Consider the following 12,549-nt stretch of genomic DNA (forward strand, 5'->3'; position numbering starts at 1 on the left):
ATTGAGTGGCCGTTTCCCTGCAGCAGAAAATGATAACAACTGTATTAATTTACAAATCTTCGGTGATTTTCAAACCTAACAGACTGATAGTTTTGTTGATAACTAAGGGCGAAGCAAGTTACAGGCCTCATATTTTAAAACGAACTTTGCAGTTGGAACTTGCTCCAGCGAAAGTGTTAATTTCGTGTTCATGATATGCGTCGCACAGTATATGTATCATTATTTTCACCATATTTAAAAACAAATTTCGCGATTATTTGATTAAAGCTTACCGGACTGCCCATGTTTGTTTTGTTTCCAATCCATCTCAGAGATTAGTATTAGGGTCGACATTGGTTCTTTTAGCAGGCACATTCCATCTTGATAAAACTGATGTACATGGTTGATTTGTCAAGCCTCTCCTACATGCTGCTTCAACTCTAAAGAGTAATGCTACTACATGATTACATGTTTCACCAAACCTGGAAGTCAATTACACGTACTCTTTAGTCAATTTATATCCGATGGCAATATGGTTTGGTCATATATTTTGTTTTAACTGTGTACTGTATATGCACGTTAATTATTTATATTTTACATATCAAATGCTTATGATATAAAGCAGACAGTAAAATACTTTGAATTAATATGTTTACGGTAACTACATCACAACATATATATTTGAAAACATTACGCGAGAACAGAATACAAAGTAAGATAAAAAAAGCCATCAATATCAATTATATGACATAAATGAATAAAAATAAATACTAACCCCGCACAACAGGTGCAATATGCAGCTCTTATGTCGCCAGTTCTGTGCACACATACCCACATCTTATGCGGAATGTCGCCTATTCTTTGCGAAGGCGTACACTCTTCTTTGAGAAAACAGAAATTCCCAACAGCATGGAAATAAACTTCCTTCATCCATTGATTGTCGTATAATCTGTAAGCTTTGCCTTCTTTGTAATCGCTTAATAATCTTTTCCGCATGTCTACATCTGATCCCCCTGCATGTCTGCTTAGAATGAACATGCAAATGTCATCAAAATATATCGGAGGCCAACTCTTCATGCCATCTTTCTCACCAATCCAGTCAGTTAGGTCGATCATTGGATCGGGCAAAATTACCAGTTTGCCCCCATCATCTTTTACTTCCAACAAAGCTTTATATTCAAGAGCCTTTTGTGCCTGTAATTCGGCGTGCGACTTCAGAACAGGTATATTCATCTCATATGCACTAAAAGTACGAGCTACAAGAATAGCTTTGTTTCCGTTGGTCTTCAATCCACGTTTCAATAAAAAAGACTTCAGAGAGTCAATCGTCCATGCCTGAAAATATTCTAAAGTAGGCTGATCTTCATCCATATTTTCTTATGATATTTTAAGTTGAACTTCCAAGAAATTTATTTGATACCATCAATCACAGGCTACCTGTTGGAACATAAAGAGTAATTATATCAAAACCCATTTCCTCTATATCGACGTCGACCTAAGTTTGCTCGGGCGCACGCAGGAACCGGCCGTCACATGCACATCGACAGCGTGACGCGAACACACAAGTTCGCGGCACTCGAGACAGCAGCGCCCGGCCGTTAGCGTACGTGTGCCCCGTAGTCTCGCGATGCGACCCCTGCTTCACTTTTTCGGGGACGCCTTATTTTTTCCAAATATATTTAAATGTGCCTATGCCAGAGAAATACAGACGAGTGAGGAAAAATACTTTCGAGTGAATTTCATCGTAACTTTCCTATGTACATGAAATAAACGGGTTTTCTCAGGAGCGGCAAGGCTCTCGGGCCTGTGTGTATACTGTGCGGAACTCCTCGCTCGCCTCTAAACAAACGAAAAACTACGATATCTTTCCAATAAACAACATTTCAGTCTAAAAACATGCATATGGATTCTCACCAGTGAGAGTTTCAACGACTACTTGGTTTCTTTTTACTTGAAAACGATATGGTTCTTCGTATTTTTGGGTTTTACACACAAAAATCGACCGGTTCCGTGTTATAGCATATGCGTCGTCTGGTCGTTTACCGCACTTCCGGTCCGCGATTTCCCATGTAACCTTGTGCATTCGCGAGATTCGCAATGGGTGTATTCAGAGGAATCATGTTTGCTTGTGTTGCTATCCAGTGGTCCTGCCATCAAGTTTCGTGGTCCTGTCATTAAGTTTGGTGGTCCTGCCATCAAGTTTAGTGGTCCTGCCATCAAGTTTAGTGGTCCTGCCATCAAGTTTAGTGGTTCTTTTCCTGAAAAAATCCTCTTCTGTACGGTATGATTAAATGTATTTGAATCTTTTATTTCCACTTTATTGCAGATTGAAATGACAAGTGATATTGAAAGAAGTCCAAGTGTTCCCCAAACAAGGCACAGAAAAAATAAAGATACTGACAGTGAGTTTTCTAAAATAACTGAAAAGAATTTATTTCACATCTAACTGTTAGCAAGTCTTAGGTCTACAAGATATGAGGCAAACAGGATTGAAGAAGGACATAATTGATGTCCCTCACCATGGTCACATGATGTGAGTGTGTGTGTTCCCATGTAGAAACAGAATATTGATGTTAGGCCACAAAAAAATAATTTGTTTCAGGTCATAGTGTGCATCATTTCAAAGTGTGCGCGTCAACTCTTTTTTTTCCTGTTTTTCATTTGCCCCTATGGAAAAAAGGGGAAAATATATCAAATTCCGCCGAAAAAAAATGAAAAAAAAAATCGCGTCGCCGCATCATTTTTGCTACAATATGTCAATGACCAGAAACAATCTCTTTTTTTTGGCCTTATGTAGCCTATATCAATGTTGCAAAACCTGAATCAATGTTGCTGACCCCTTCTAGTATTGCATAACCTGTGTCAATGTTACTGGACCTGTATCAGTGTTTCATAACTTTTGGTAAACTTCACTATAAAAGCTGATGATATACCCACAAGTAAAGACGATACAATTATAGCAATGATAATATCCATACCAGAGAACAAAACCATCATTCTTATGCAATCAAGGTGAATGTGATTGTTAATGCTTGCAGTGTTCAAAATTTAAATCTTCCATGTATATTTGAAACATTTTTACTATTTTCTAAATTCATTTTGGCACTTACTGTCAGAAATATATCTGTACTTGTTCGTTTACCATGGATTAGACTGTCAATAACTCAGGAACCTCAGTCAAATAGCGTTGATCGCGATTTCGGGTTTGTTACTAAATATAGCTGCACGAACGTGACTTTCAGACAAATATGCTGAAATTCTGATAAATTTTGTCGTTGTATGCGCGGCAGTTGTTGCAGCTTGTAGTCTTAGTCATCAATTCATACGAATAAGTGTGACGCTAAATAGCCATTCTAACACTCGCAGGTTTTATTTTTGTTGTTTATACTGAAAAATGTGGACAAATATTTATTGATGCATATTAATGAGACAGAACAGTGACGTCATTACTGCTCTCCCCAAATATGACTTAATTTACATTGTTTAACCATTATCAAATGAAACATGACCAAAGAGCCCTAGTTAAATATATGAGCTTACTACCTTTGACAAAAATACAGCTTAAAAGCCTTCAAATTAAGCCAATCTTGATATAATTTAAGTGAACACAGTGAATTTAAAGCAAATTGGCAAATTGATAAGGCCTGACATCACATTACATCATGTTCAAATATGATTTTAAAACTAATGATTGTTACAACAATTGATTTTCAGCATTGTTTGATTTAGATGGATTTACTGAGGATTGTGAACCATTCTTTGAGTCTGAAGATGATGATGGAGATGGTAAGACACTACTGGTTCTTTCACAAATGTCATACATAAATATTCCGTGACAAATTATAAGCTATTTTTGTATGTAAATGTCTTCTTGCATGTTCAATATAATATTAAGCTTGCTGTGATAACAAAAGAGATCACTTCAATTTTCAAATGGATGGTAGATGTAACTTTTGATTATTAAGGGCCCCAACTCCCAAACTTTGGCCCCAACTCCCAAACTTTGGCCCCAACTCCAATACTTTGGCCCCAACTCCAATACTTTGGCCCCCCACTCCCATACTTTGGCCCCAAATAGTATTGCTTGAATTTTTTTTCCCTTCAATAAAGGGCCACAAAGTTTCTGTCAAACTTAACCTGAAAAAGCCCTTTCAGTCACGTGACAATTGCGTTTGGACGCCGTGCTGAAACAGCACTGACCTTTTATTATTATAGGCTTGGTCATGTCTGTGCGTGCGTGCATGCGTGCATCTTTGCATCCATCCCTTCACGCAGATATCTCAGAGATGCCTGGAGCGATTTCATTCAAACTTGGTACAAGGATTACTTCATATGTCATACATATGCATGTCGTTTTGTTTTGTGATATGATCCAATATGGCTGCTGTGCGGCCATTATGTTATGATTTTTAGATCACATTTGGTTTTATACCAATGTGAGATTATCATATAAGCTGAAGTCGGTGGCGTCTGTATGTATGTATGTACGTATGTACAGTATGGCCGTCAACTTCAAAAACTCATGAACCACTGCTCTTTTTAGCGTGGTATTTGGTCTGTTGATGCATCCTGGGCTGTAGATAGGATTTTGTTGTCCGTGGGGACTTAAAGGTTTGGTCATGTCCGTGCGTGCATGCATCCGTCCGTCTGTCCATCCGTACGTCCATCCGTCCGTTCGTCCGTCCGTTCACGCTGATATCTCAGAGATGCCTGGAGCGATTTCATTCAAACTTGGTACAAGGATTACTTCATATGTCATACATATGCACATCGATTTGTTTTGTGATACGATCCAATATGGCCGCCATGTTGCGATTTTGTTACGATTTTTTCACATCCGGAACCATAATTCAGACAAGTATTGAGCTAATTTATTCAAAGTTGGTACAAGGACATTGACTTTACGTTATACATATGTACGTCGATTTGTTTCATGATAGAATCCAATATGGCCACACGGTGGCAATTTTGTTTGGTTTTTTCATGTTGAGAGCCATAAATCTGGCAAGTCTCAACTGATTTTATTCAAAGTTGGTACATGGACACATTGACTTATGTCATACATATGCATGTTGGTTTTTTAGATAGTAAGATCAAATATGGCTGTGTGGCGGCAATTTTGTTACGATTTTCTCATGTACAAAGTCAAAACTCAGACATATTTCTACCAGTATCATTCAAAGTTGGTACAAGGACATTGACGTATGTCATACATATGCACATCATTTGTTTCACGGCATGTAGCAGTATCATGTTAATTATTGAAGTTTCGTTATAAGGCTGATATTTCAAGAAATACTGCATCAAATTTCATGAAACTTGGTACAGATGTTAAGCTTGCATTGCTTTAACAGTGAAAAAGACATTTTAATTAATTTGTAATTGCATATGTAATGAAATATCCTAATTAGAGTGATATATCCACAAATACTGCATCAAATTTGATGAAACTTGATACAGATGTTGATCGCATAGTGTTGTAAATACTGCATCAAACTTTATGAAATATGGTACTGGTGATAATCTGTGAATGTTAGGATTGTATGCAAAAATGTTTGGCAACATCCTGTCAAAGAATTCCTAGTTGACTCATTTAATGACCCTTTGTAATTAGGATGGCGGCCTACATTGGTTTTATGTTTTCACCACCATGGAACTCATTCTTGGCCATTTAACGCCATCTGTATCAAAGTATTTTTATCACAGACCTAATTAATCTGTGTTTCCTCTTGCTTCTGAAATTTTTTAGTAAATTTACGAATTGGGTATTGAAACTTTTCGTAAATTTTGAAATTTATAGTAAACTTAACCGTTCCAATATTGAATATCATTCAATCAAATTCAAATTTTGTACCACGTGTGCTTAGACAGAACTATTTTGAGGTTTGGGGCCTTCAGCTCTCAATCAACTAGTTGCTTCCTTACATTCGTATATTTACGAATCAACAATTAAAAAAATTAGTAAATCATCTAAAAAATTAGTAATTTTATGAATTTGAGAGTGGCAGCGGAAACACAGTTAATGAAGAGGACTCTATCCTCTCTGAGGACTTTTAATCAAAGTAGCCATTAGCAGTGTTTTGCCCAGAGTGCGTTTTTGCATCTTTTGATGCAAAATTAGTAACAATGTCCCGCAAAAATACCGGACATGGGTCACAGGGACGCACTAAAATCAGGGCTAGAATTGTAAGTCCAGCGTCCACAGAGAGACTACCTTTTTAGCTACCAAATTACACACTTGATAGCCCATACAGTTATTGCTTCTTTATTGAGACAATGAAACATTTAAAATTTAGTCTATTGTTTTCGTCACAATGTAAACACTATTGGAGAATCAGTTAGTCTGTTACAGTCTACGATTCATGGTATGAGCAAGGCGATGTGTGTCCACTGGGCCCTGCAGCCTTGGGGACAAACTCAAATACCAGGCCACGTACGATCCTGGTAACCAGACAATCATTTCGGAAGCGGAAGGCTTGTAAAAAGAACAACAAACTTTTCACAAAGCAAATTTTATTGACCACCAATTTTGAATGAAACGTTTACTTGTAAATATATGCTAGTACAGTGAAGTACGGAGAATTGAATTTCAGTCACGTATAGCCCGGGCACATGGCATCAAACGGAATTGATTGCACGTGTATTTGGTGTACTGGACGCTCATGACTTCACCTAAAAATATCATCAACCCCACAATTTTGTTGAAACACTATATTCCTGACTTTCAAAGTAGTAATTTTCCTTAAATTTCCCCAGAAGGAATCTCATACAACTCTCTGATCGTCTGCATGCCTGAGAGATCGAGGTCACCGTGCTGAATTCCGTATATAGTCAAGATCCCCTAGCTCGATTGTAGCTACTCTTAACAAGAACCCCCTAGCTTGTCAAAACAGCTTTATAGCAAAGTGCTATTGCTATCATGAGGATCAAGTTCTCTCAGATATTTGTGTTTTCAAACTATATTTTTTGCAATTTTCAGGGAAAATTGTCAGTCATTGGAGCAATTATGAAAAAGAAGAGAACTTTATAGCAGTAATGAAAAATCCCAGGTTACAATGTGCATCAAACTATTGTCTTCAACCACCTCTAGATCTGGAGTCATAAGTGTAATGAAACATCTTCTTTATTTCTGTTAAACACATGTAATGCAGTAACTGGCAAGAATTCCCATAAAAGAAAAATGCGCATGAAATTGGTTTTATCATGATGATGTCTTTTTTTACAATTCAAAACTGTAAATACAACCAGTTAAAATGACTTTGTCACAAACCATTATAGGAGACGTCCAGCAATCTTAATTTAAAATGAATGTATGTATTCATGATATCAAATTTTTGATGGAAAACAACAGCCATACATATTTACAATACCTTTCTGCCTTGGTGACGTTACTTTGCTTTGCATTCTTCGCTCACACATTGACCCCTATTGTAACTCAGTGTCCCCCTATTTTAACAATCATGGGACACTGTGTCCCACCTTTACGATTCCTGGGGAAAACACTGATTAGCAACTGGGGACTGTGTCATCAACGATGACTTGTTCCTGCAGATAAACTCAATCACGCTGAAAAACTGCTGGTCTGTTTATCGTCGTTATTATTGTACTTCAACCGACAGTTGCCACCAAAAAACGACGAATGCTCATTTTAACATATACTAGAACGCGATATTCAACTGTTTGACTGAAGTTCATGTATTTCATTACTTGTAAAAAACTCGAACGTCGCGATTTTAGAATGACACATTCAGTTATGAGCATGGTCACAGATTCACATCTGTTTTACGTACTCGCAAAGCCAAAACAAGTCGCTTTTAGAATTGTTTGAGTTTTGTGTCAGAATCTATTTATTTCAGTTTTCTGCCAACTGGTACTTTTTAGTTTACTATTAGGAAATCGTTTTAGATACCAGATATTGTCTGATGTTATATTTAGTTTAGCCTAATTATGGGTTCTAACCTGGCACAACACAAAGTTAGCCCTGCACTATAAACTGCTGCTCAGAGGAGAACGTGTTCATGGGCTGTCCGTTTTTAGCTCCATGCCGTGTTCAAGGTGGACTGTGGTCATACTTCAACATGCAGTATGGAATGTAAAAGCTAGCGTACGCAACACGGTTTCTGAATGAACTTCGGCTTTGTCGGTATGTACAACATTGTAAATTCATTATCACGTGTCTCTCTCCGGGCAGGAAGCTGAAAACGCGGTGACGATTGCGCAACCAAAAGACAGGAAAACACAATGTCATCTGACTTGGTATGCACAATCACATAATTTTTACGAAGTATATACGCAGCCAGCCATTTCTTCGCTGATAATCAGATTTTAACTGGTACACTACAGTGCACAGTTAATACTCTAATTTGTATTTAGCAAGAAGATTATGCCCAGATTTAGCTCGGAATGACAGTTGTGTAAATAAAGCCATATGCTTACACTGCAAACAGGCCGTTTCAGTGTTCATTTTCGTCCAATTTTCACGTCACGTATCATTTCATCTATACCACAAATTCAGACAATTGTGTAAAAAGTCCTGTACTTCATTATGGGCTAGGAATTTCCACTGAAAATGTGAGCGAATTGGAATTTTAGCTGACTTTGTGCGACTTCAAGGGTCACATACACATTTCTGGGATTTACTCTGTTCCGTTTTTGGCAATGTATCACAACTTCTCGAGAGTATAACTTGACGCCACGTTGACAGATTAGCCTTATCTTTGCACAGGTTGTAGTTAGTGCCTGTTTTATACAAAACTGTGTCTCAGAATTCTGATAATGTTCCAAAAACAAAAGATATTGTGACAAACATGGACAAAAGTGGTTAATTTTTTCAGAATCCACCACTTCTCCCTTTCAAGGCTAATTGTGCAAAAACAAAGCGGAGTACCAAAAATCCAAGACTCTGTTTTTAACACACCTTACCCTGCTATCGATTGCAGTAAACGGCTCACCAATGGCCATCCCCCTCTCACACTTACACTTTTTTAAATGAAAATACTCAAAAACACACATTTTTAAGCAAAACAAACACACGCAAACAGGGTTTGAAATATTCTCACAATTTTTGTAATCTTCAATTGTCTAGCTACCCAAACATATACTACATGTTGGGTTAAAGATTCATTTTAATGGTAAAAACTCAGGTTAAAGATAAGTATCTGTGAATGTGGGTCTTCCCCTTAAAATGGCGATGTAAAAAATAGTCTTTCAGCTATATGTTGCACATTGACTTCGTGGTCTGTCTAATTCACAGTGAGTGGGGTTGTTGATAAATGCCAATAACACTAGGTGGTCATTATGTCCAAGTGCCATTGGCGGTATTTTTGATTTGGCTAATAAGTTGGCTAATCATTTTGGTGACTTAGGGGAGCTCTGCAGTTTATGCGCATACCACTTGGTAGCAGTAAACTAAATGATACTGAAAGTTTCACGTGGGCACAATTTGACACAACACTAGTGGCCTATCATATACTTACCTTTAAAGCCCTCACCTGACTTGCCTATGTAACACCAAATATGGTACCAGGTCATGATGACATACAATGACACTGTACTGTTATTTTATTGAAATACTTTACATGTCCCTCAAAAATGTAATTTGTCCCCCATTTAAACTTACTATGGGTCACTATGTCCCCATGCTGGCAAAAGCTGGCTGAAACACTGCTTAATTACGGTACAAAATGAATACCGTATAAATAATTACAGTAAGAAAAATGAATATTAATTAATCTCATGAATATAAATGAATGGAAAATGTCCCCCTAATTTTCAAAAAAATCCCCTAAATTGAAGTCCATGGGCCAAAATGCCCCCTACTCTCTGATCCTAGATTTAACACAGTCAGTATTTTATTTCAGTTTTATTAGTCCCGACAGACATCGTCCGGGGGGACTTATAGGTTTGGTCATGTCCATGCATGTGTGCGTGTGTGCGTCCGTCCAGTCACGCAGATATCTCACAGGTGCCTGGAGCGATTTCATTCAAACTTGATACAAGGATTACTTCATATGTCATACAGATGCACGTCGATTTATTTCCTGATATGATCCAATATGGCCGCCAGGCAGCTATTTTATTACGACTTTTTCAGGTACAGAGCCATAACTCAGACATGTTTCAACCGATTTTATTCAAAGTTGGTACAAGGACATTGACCAATGTCATAGATATGCACGTCAATATGTTTTGTGATACAATCCAATATGGTCGCCAGACGGCCATTTTGTAACAATTTTTTCTAGTACAGAGCCATAACTCAGGCATATTGCAACCAGTTTTATTCAAAGTTGGTACAAGGACATTGACCAATGTCATAGATATTCATGTCAATTTGTTTTGTGATACGATCCAATATGGCCGCCAGACGGCCATTTTGTTACGATTTTTTCATGTACAGTGCCATAACTCAGACATGTTACAACTGATTTTATGCAAAGTTAGAACAAGGACATTGACCAATGTCATAGATATGCACGTCAATTTGTTTTGTGATATGATCCAATATGGCTGCTGTGCGGCCATTTTGTTACGATTTTTTCGTGTACAGAGCCATAATTCAGGCATATCTCAACTGATTTTATTCAAACATGGTACAAGGACATTGACCTATGTCATACATATGCATGCACATTAATTTGTTTTGTGAAACGATCTAATATGGCCGCCGTGTACCCATTTTTTGCTCACGTGTGAACACGTGAGCATATGTCGCAGCGATGTCTGTCTGTCTGTGTGTCTGTCTGTCTGTCTGTCTGTCTGTCTGTCTGTCTGTCTGTCTGTCTGTTGGTCCATTTTCTCAAAAACGGCTGAACGTATTTCAGTCAAATTTGGTAGACATCTTCAGAATTCAAATGGCTAGAACTGAAAAGGTTTTGGTGGGCGTGGCTTGGATATTAATGAAGTTATGAAAGTTTTAATTTTTCTGTTACGCCGCGTATGACAAGTGAAAACAATCGACTGTTTGAGGGCGCTGTGAAATGTGCTTGTCCAGGTTGGCTACAGCTGGATAGCACTGGTTTCAACCACGGTCCCTCCGTGTTTCAACCTCGTATTGAACATTAAAATATGATATTTTATTACTCATTCAACTCACTATTCAAGATAAAATATCGTTTAGCAAATTAGCTTTATCCTTGGTAATTGATTGTTTCCCTCGCTGCTCGATCGCCAGAAATGAGTACATACGTTCTTAGCCCTGCGTACGATGCTGTGTGTTCCGCTACAGCTAATAGCCCCGCTCACCACAGCCCTGCAAAGACCCGTACGTAGAGTTGGTGACTTCAAATCCATTTTTGGACTTGACGTAAAAAGCCAAATTACTGCCGAAATTCAGCGTTCTTGGGCCCAAGTCGTATCCCTGCCTACCTCAGCTACTCGATCGCTTCCAAAAATGCCAGTCTTTTATTCTTTTTTCGTAAATAACCGTCGATGTCGGCAACTCTCTCGCTAGCCCTGCGTACGTACGCAGTGTACGCTGTGCATTCCCTGTGTGCGTTCCTAACACACAGCGTACACTGCGTACGTACGCAGGGCTAGCGAGAGAGTTGCCGACATCGACGGTTATTTACGAAAAAAGAATAAAAGACTGGCATTTTGGAAGCGATCGAGTAGCTGAGGTAGGCAGGGATACGACTTGGGCCCAAGAACGCTGAATTTCGGCAGTAATTTGGCTTTTTACGTCAAGTCAAAAAATGGATTTGAAGTCACCAATTCTACGTACGGGTATTTGCAGGGCTGTGGTGAGCGGGGCTATTAGCTGCAGCGGAACACACAGCATCGTACGCAGGGCTAATACGTTCTCTACCTAGCCTCATGGCATGGAAGTGCTGATGAATAATAACTTTGGGTCAAAGGTATTGAAGTGTCCAATCAGGTTCGTGCACAGAGTCCAAGGCCATGACCTACTTCATGTACTTCTGCACTGTTTTGATTTTGCTTCGCCAAGAAACGTATTCGTCATTGTCCATAGAAGTATGTTTGCTCTCCTTTGAGGTTGTTTGTGAAACAAATTCCGGGATAGGCCTTGGAATGCATACGATCGGCATCGCGGCAGTGCATGTAGCTAGCCCTACGAGTATGGCGAGAGTGTCCGGCTTTGGCTACGCCGCCTCCCACCTCCGTAGGCGGCGTAGCCCCCGGCGTAGCCAAAGCCGGACACTGTCGCCATACTCGTAGGGCTATGCATGTAGCGTACCATGCTTGTGTAACTGCCGAGCTCAACGTGCATTCACGGTTGATACTCGTGTACAATCATGATGTGTTCAATTCTGATGAAGATTCATAAGTCTTACTTTTGCAGTCTTTTTTCCGTACGATAATCCCGACAATACGTGTTACTGTTAGACGAGGTGGCCATTTTATGATAAGTTTCAATACTGCACAGCTACATAGCGTCACTATCGTGTGATCGAGGTACAGCGTTGTTGAACGGGATACAGAAACTCTGCAGAGGGAGAAACGATCGTTGACATGAACAGTCAATGTACTTCAGCACGTAGTCCGCAGATAGCGGATCGAGAAAATAAACGTGTCCCAGTAAATAACGGAATATTTATGTACATTAACTCG

General features: G+C 38.8%; 1 protein-coding gene across 2 annotated transcripts in view; it reads left to right on the plus strand.

The window, feature by feature from the left end:
- LOC139115860 (uncharacterized) overlaps positions 1–12,549 on the plus strand; it is a 74,053-nt gene that overhangs the window by 44,463 nt on the left and 17,041 nt on the right. For both annotated transcript variants that reach the window (XM_070678300.1, XM_070678383.1), the window contains exons 9-10: positions 2,306–2,381; positions 3,694–3,765. In XM_070678300.1, coding sequence (XP_070534401.1) covers positions 2,306–2,381; positions 3,694–3,765 — 148 coding nt within the window. The remainder of the gene's footprint in view (positions 1–2,305; positions 2,382–3,693; positions 3,766–12,549) is intronic.

Source organism: Ptychodera flava, chromosome 1 (assembly GCF_041260155.1).
Source record: "Ptychodera flava strain L36383 chromosome 1, AS_Pfla_20210202, whole genome shotgun sequence".
Classification (NCBI taxonomy): domain Eukaryota; kingdom Metazoa; phylum Hemichordata; class Enteropneusta; family Ptychoderidae; genus Ptychodera; species Ptychodera flava.